This window comes from Rhinichthys klamathensis, unplaced genomic scaffold (assembly GCF_029890125.1).
Source record: "Rhinichthys klamathensis goyatoka isolate OS25496 unplaced genomic scaffold, OSU_Roscu_1.1 h1tg000229l_1, whole genome shotgun sequence".
NCBI lineage: Eukaryota > Metazoa > Chordata > Actinopteri > Cypriniformes > Leuciscidae > Rhinichthys > Rhinichthys klamathensis.
Genome location: NW_026606753.1, coordinates 2,098,402 through 2,103,872, shown reverse-complemented (window position 1 = coordinate 2,103,872; position 5,471 = coordinate 2,098,402). Strand labels below are relative to the sequence as shown.

At 35.6% G+C, this 5,471-nt stretch overlaps 1 protein-coding gene across 1 annotated transcript; it reads right to left on the bottom strand.

Moving 5' to 3' along the window:
• Positions 1-250: 250 nt before the first annotated feature.
• On the bottom strand, positions 251-2,817 carry si:dkey-30k22.5 (lecithin retinol acyltransferase family protein). Its single transcript, XM_056265168.1, has 2 exons — positions 1,750-2,817; positions 251-406 (listed from the first exon to the last, which is right to left on the bottom strand). Exons 1-2 carry the CDS (start codon positions 2,254-2,256, stop codon positions 251-253), a joined length of 663 nt encoding a protein of 220 aa, XP_056121143.1. The 5' UTR covers positions 2,257-2,817.
• Between the last annotated feature and the right edge of the window lie 2,654 nt (positions 2,818-5,471).

The following is a 5,471-nucleotide window of genomic DNA, read 5'->3' as shown; positions in this document are numbered from 1 at the left end:
CGAAGGACCCATATCCTATGACATGTTATAACACATACAACAATTTAATCAAAGTTTTATGAATAATCCATCATCACCACTTCTTGTAACATTTAGGCTATAGTTTGCATAGCAGACACATATTGTCCCAGATACCAAGAGATTTTGTAGCCTGTGTATTGAAGGGCAGTTGTTGACAGAGTAAATGCTTTGATGCTTTTGAGGCAATTTCTGGATCAACATTAAAGGACAAATTCCACCCGGAGTGTCTTCAAGATGCCATCCAGATGGTAAAGGGAATGATGACAATGGGGAGGGTGGTGAGAGGTGTCATAGCGTCTAGATATAAAATGATGAAGACCCCGATTATAGCTGACAGGAAGGCCATCTTCCTGCTGAAGAGAATGGTCCTTACAGTTTTGCAGAACTGAAAGAGAGGGGAGAGGAAATGTTTAGAATGGAATCTGATGTTTGTGTTCTATATTAAAAACATTTGCTGCAGGTTTTACAAACTGATGATCCCTTCTTTCACTGTAAGGTAATGCACTACAACTGTCCACTAGATGGCGCTGGTTCTGTTGTTTGATGCTATTCAAAATGCAAAATAAAATGGCTTTTTCATTGTCTCCTTTTCAGAATTTTTTCAGATATAAAGGGGTATACTGGAATTCAGGTTTTTATTATTTTAAAATCTATTGCAAATGTAAAAGCAAATGAAAAAAGCTCATTAAATTTAATAGGAAAAGAACCATGCTCCTTTTATATTATTTTATTGAATGTGAATGTGTAAAAAATATTTTTTGGTAACACTTTTCAAAAAGATTAAATTCGTTAACATTGTTCAATGCATGAAGTATCATTAACTAGCAATGAACAAAACTTAATTTTAATTTTATGTTACTTAGGCCTATAGAATTTAGTCTATAAATAACAGTTATTTTAAAATTTTAATCTAGTTATAGACTTTAATCTAATATTCATTTATACAACTTCAAATGTGAAAAAATAAACATTAACCTGAAGATTTTTAAATACTATTGTCATTGTGTCAATACTGTAGTCCATGTGTTACCTAATGAAGTAACTAATTGAATCTAATTTTCATACATATCATAATCATATAGTCTGAGCTGTTTGGCTCCAAATACAAGACTCATTACTGTTGTTATAGCTCAAACTTGGCTTTTGTGCTCTGACAGTTATCATGTTTGTTTGTTGCATTCAGCAGCTTTTCATAGCACATGTGGTTAAGGTTACTACAACATGCAAGATGTGCACAAGTCTTTACTCCACTCTATTTATGGGGACTAAACCATGAGGATAAGAGTTCACTGACATATTCAAATTAGAAATAATCAGTAGCTTACTTGCGTAGGAGGATATTGTGATACGCTTGGAATTTGAAAACAATAAAGGACAAGTAAATAAATGCAGCGGGGCGCTTAAAGTGAAATAAATGTTTTTTTGAGCACCAAATTAGCATACTAGAATGATTTCTGAAGTATCATGTGGCACTAAGACTAAATTAATCGCCACTGAAAATTCAGCTTTATCCTCACAGGAATAAATTACATGTAAAATATATTCAAATAGAAAACGGCTATTTTAAATTGTAATAATATTTCACAATATTACAGTATTTTTGATCAAATAATTGCAGCCTTGGTGAGCATAAGAGACTTATTAAAAATATTACTAACCCCAAACTTTTGTATCTATATTCCACATATATCACCCTCCACCCTGTTTTTATTTTTATTTTTTTCTTACCTGGAAGGTTTGGAAGCTAAATGCAACACCATAGCGGCAATACATGACATAGTGTTCGCAGTTGTGCCACAGTAAGCTGTAGGAGAAAGATCCAATCAGCTTCTCTGCCCGCTGTGCCACTTCCTCTCCATTCAGTGGCTGTACACTGACCATACTATCTGTACTATTGACCTGAATCTGTGCACCATATGCAAAATCAGCCAAAGGGTCTACACGAACACTGGCTGCCTTGGCCAAAACTCCAAAAATCAGTCTTTTGTTGGTCACCATCTGCTCAACAATGGACTTTTCTTTAGTGAATACTGGTAGGATGTCTGGGATAAAATGAGCGACGCAACCTTCACCTAAGTAGATTCCAAAATGTTTAAAAAGAGTCCTTGACACCACCAAAAGGTCACCGCGCTTGTAAAGGGAAATGTCGTAAGTTTTCATCCCTCTGTCTTCTTCACACTCGTCCTCCAGTGTTGAGGTGATGAAGAACAAATTAAACAATCTGAGAGCGATCATGGTGGAAGGCAGTGGACAGTGATGCTGTTCACTTCACATCTACTCAATTTATTTGATCTGCTCTGGGAGGAGTGATGTGGTTTGTTTAATTAAGCAGCTTTTGGGCATCACATGTTGACTACGACAAGGTGATTTCACAAGTTTTATATAAGCCCCATTGTGTCTGAATAGATATTAATAGGCCTGCTGAATAAGTCAGTCTTAATTGCCAGGAGGTAAAAGTCCCGGGTCAATAGCGAGATTAATGCAGTGTTGGTTGTATAATGCTTACTTGATGAAATAGGTTGAACAGAACAATTTTAGAAGAATGTATGCACCCTGACCAAGAGGATGCTACCAAGAATTAAATTCAAATGTATCATGACAGTTTGTCATTTATATACACATAAGTCTGGTCAGGGATAGGCCTGCCTGGATGCACATTACTAATGAGAGTCTTTCACAGGAAGTGTGGCTTTGCACTTCTGTTATGTAAGACCTTGCAGTTGAGAACTTCAATATTAAAAGTACTGATATGACAACTCAAAACCAAACAAATATTTTAATAAGAAATGCTTATAGTATTTATGAGGTATATGAGGCATTATTATTATGATTATTATCTATACCATAACTGTGCTATCATTCACTCAACATATTTTGTTCATAATAGAGAGTTAGAGATTAGTAAGTGTATTCATTGGTAGTAGTGAAACTTTGATTGTACTCTGACTTTGAGGGGGCCTCAGCAAACTTCCAAGGGGATATTTGATGCTATTTGCAGTTAGTGTGTAAAAAACAAACAAACAAAAAACATTTCTTTGCACATTTGTACTTGTAAAAAATTGTAAGCACGGGTATGAATACCTGCAGGGCATTTCTTCCTGACGCACATCCAACATTTGGGCTGGCTGCAGAGTTGCCAGCTCCTTTAATCCCGGTGGTGGAGCAGCGGCAGGGACGTCTCCCGTATACTGCCCCCTGCAGCCAGTCCTAGGATCCTGCTTTCCCTCACACCTCATCCTTTCTCCATGAGCCAGTTAGATTAAATTTGCACAAAGTGTAAAAAGAGTTACTTGTTATTTAGTGGCAGATACTGTTTGCACCTCTGTGTATATATTATAAAAGAGTAATAAGAGCAACATATTCACTGTATTGGCATGTATTGACTGTGTAGTTTTGGTTCTTTGTGTTTAGTTCTTGTTTCCTTGGTTTTTAGAATGTCCTTTTTAGTTTCCATTTTTACTGATTTAGTTCCACCAGGTTTGGTTCCTCATTTTCCATTTTGTATACATAGCCCTTTGTCCCAATCTGAGTTTGTTGGTTCCATCCGCCCTGTTGGACCATCTCGGCTCTTAGGCTCCTCCTGGGTCCTCCGATCCCTCGACTCCACCACAGCTCTCCGACCCATCCGGTCCACTGTGGTTCTCCATCCTGCTGTCCCTACCGGGGTCCCTCGTCCTTCTGTCCTCGCCATGGTCTGTCGATTCCCAGGTTCCACAATGGACTTACGGTCCTTCAGCTGCACCTTGGAACCTCCATCCCTTTGGGTCTGCCATTATCCTCTGTCCCACCGGCTCCACCGATCTTTAACTCCACTAGCTACTCTTTCATATATGTATGGTCATATTTGACAAAATTATAAATGGATGCTACCTTAATGGGACCTATTGTCCTTACCAGCCTGCAGTAAAGGTGTCCTAGAAGGTGCAGGAAGGGAGTCACGGTTTTTAGCGTGGTAACAAATTGAGTTTCATGCATCAATTTGCAATGGGAATAGGGAGAAGAATGAGATCAGGAAAAGGCAGACTCAAACTGTGGTTGGTTGCATCAAAAGCTAAATTGAGCATTTTTACTCTTCCAGTACTGTATCATGTACTAGACTGGTTTCTTGTCATTAATCTGCCCAAAGCAGACAATGGTGGGTGTTGTTGGTGTAAAAATCCTTTGTAAACAAGGTGAGATATTTGCAGATATAAAATGTAGGCCTATCTAAATCATCTTTACTGTAAAAGAAAATAAAAACTATGAAAACAACATGTTAAATGTATAACTTCTTATTTTTGAGGGCATATTATTAATATTTTTATTTTTATTCATTTTTTTTTTTTTTTTACTTTTTTTTTTTTTTCAACAACTGATTTTAAAAACATACAGTTCTTGAAATGTATCTAAAACAAAAAACATCACAGTAAATTATGTTTTTAAATCTACAGCCACTTCTTGTTTCTGGTAATAATATATTTGAGAACAAGAAGCTTATTCATCATTAAAGCAGGAGTACCAGAGAAAATATGTAGAGGGCACTCACATGAGGGGGCCTCTTAATATTGTCTTTAACAACAGTGTTGAGAACCACTGCTTTAGACCCAAACACTACTACTTTCTAAATACAATTCTAACACTTTTTGTGAACATTGACAATTAAATCCTACCCACATTCATCCTAAAGTGACATAATTCAATAATTAAAATGTTTCTCCTTTTTTATTATGTATGATTTAATGTCAAGAAGAATTTTGCAATAAAAGTTAGAAATCTACTTTATTTCATAAAATAAAATTAAAAATTAAAAAAAAAAATTTAACACAGAACATTGACCTGGCCTAAAAACACTCAATGATGGTAAATCGGGTGCACGGCTCAGATTACAGAACCCATGCAAATTCCACAGGTCCAACCACAGGTCAAACATTGAGAATGCTTGGAATTAAAACATTTGGGCTTTATTTTGATGAAATAAATCAAATCAACTGTTTACAGCAAACCAGAAATACTTGTACTATTTACACATCTAACATTCATCATGTCTATAATGTTCTTCTTCTGGTTCTTGTTTAGGAACTTAAGGTATTAAATATATATATTTAAACTGTACAAATTCACAATCAAGCATAAAAATAATGATAAAAAACTATCATGTATGTTTTAAAGGCACCTTTAGTGAGCATTAAACATGAAATCTGTAACTTTAAGCTACAACAATATTGGCTTTACCAATTTTAAGTTTATGATTTAAAATGAAAGTCAAGTCAAGTCAAGTCATCTTCATTTATATAGCGCTTTTAACAATGAATTGAACTGAGAAAAATATGCAGCAAGCTAGAGCTAATGGCATGTTTTCATGAATTTAATGATAAAGCTTACAATTTAACGTAGGTTATATAGAGGCAAAATGCAAACTATATGCTGAAACATTGCTTACATAATCAGACTTTACACACACATATTCCACT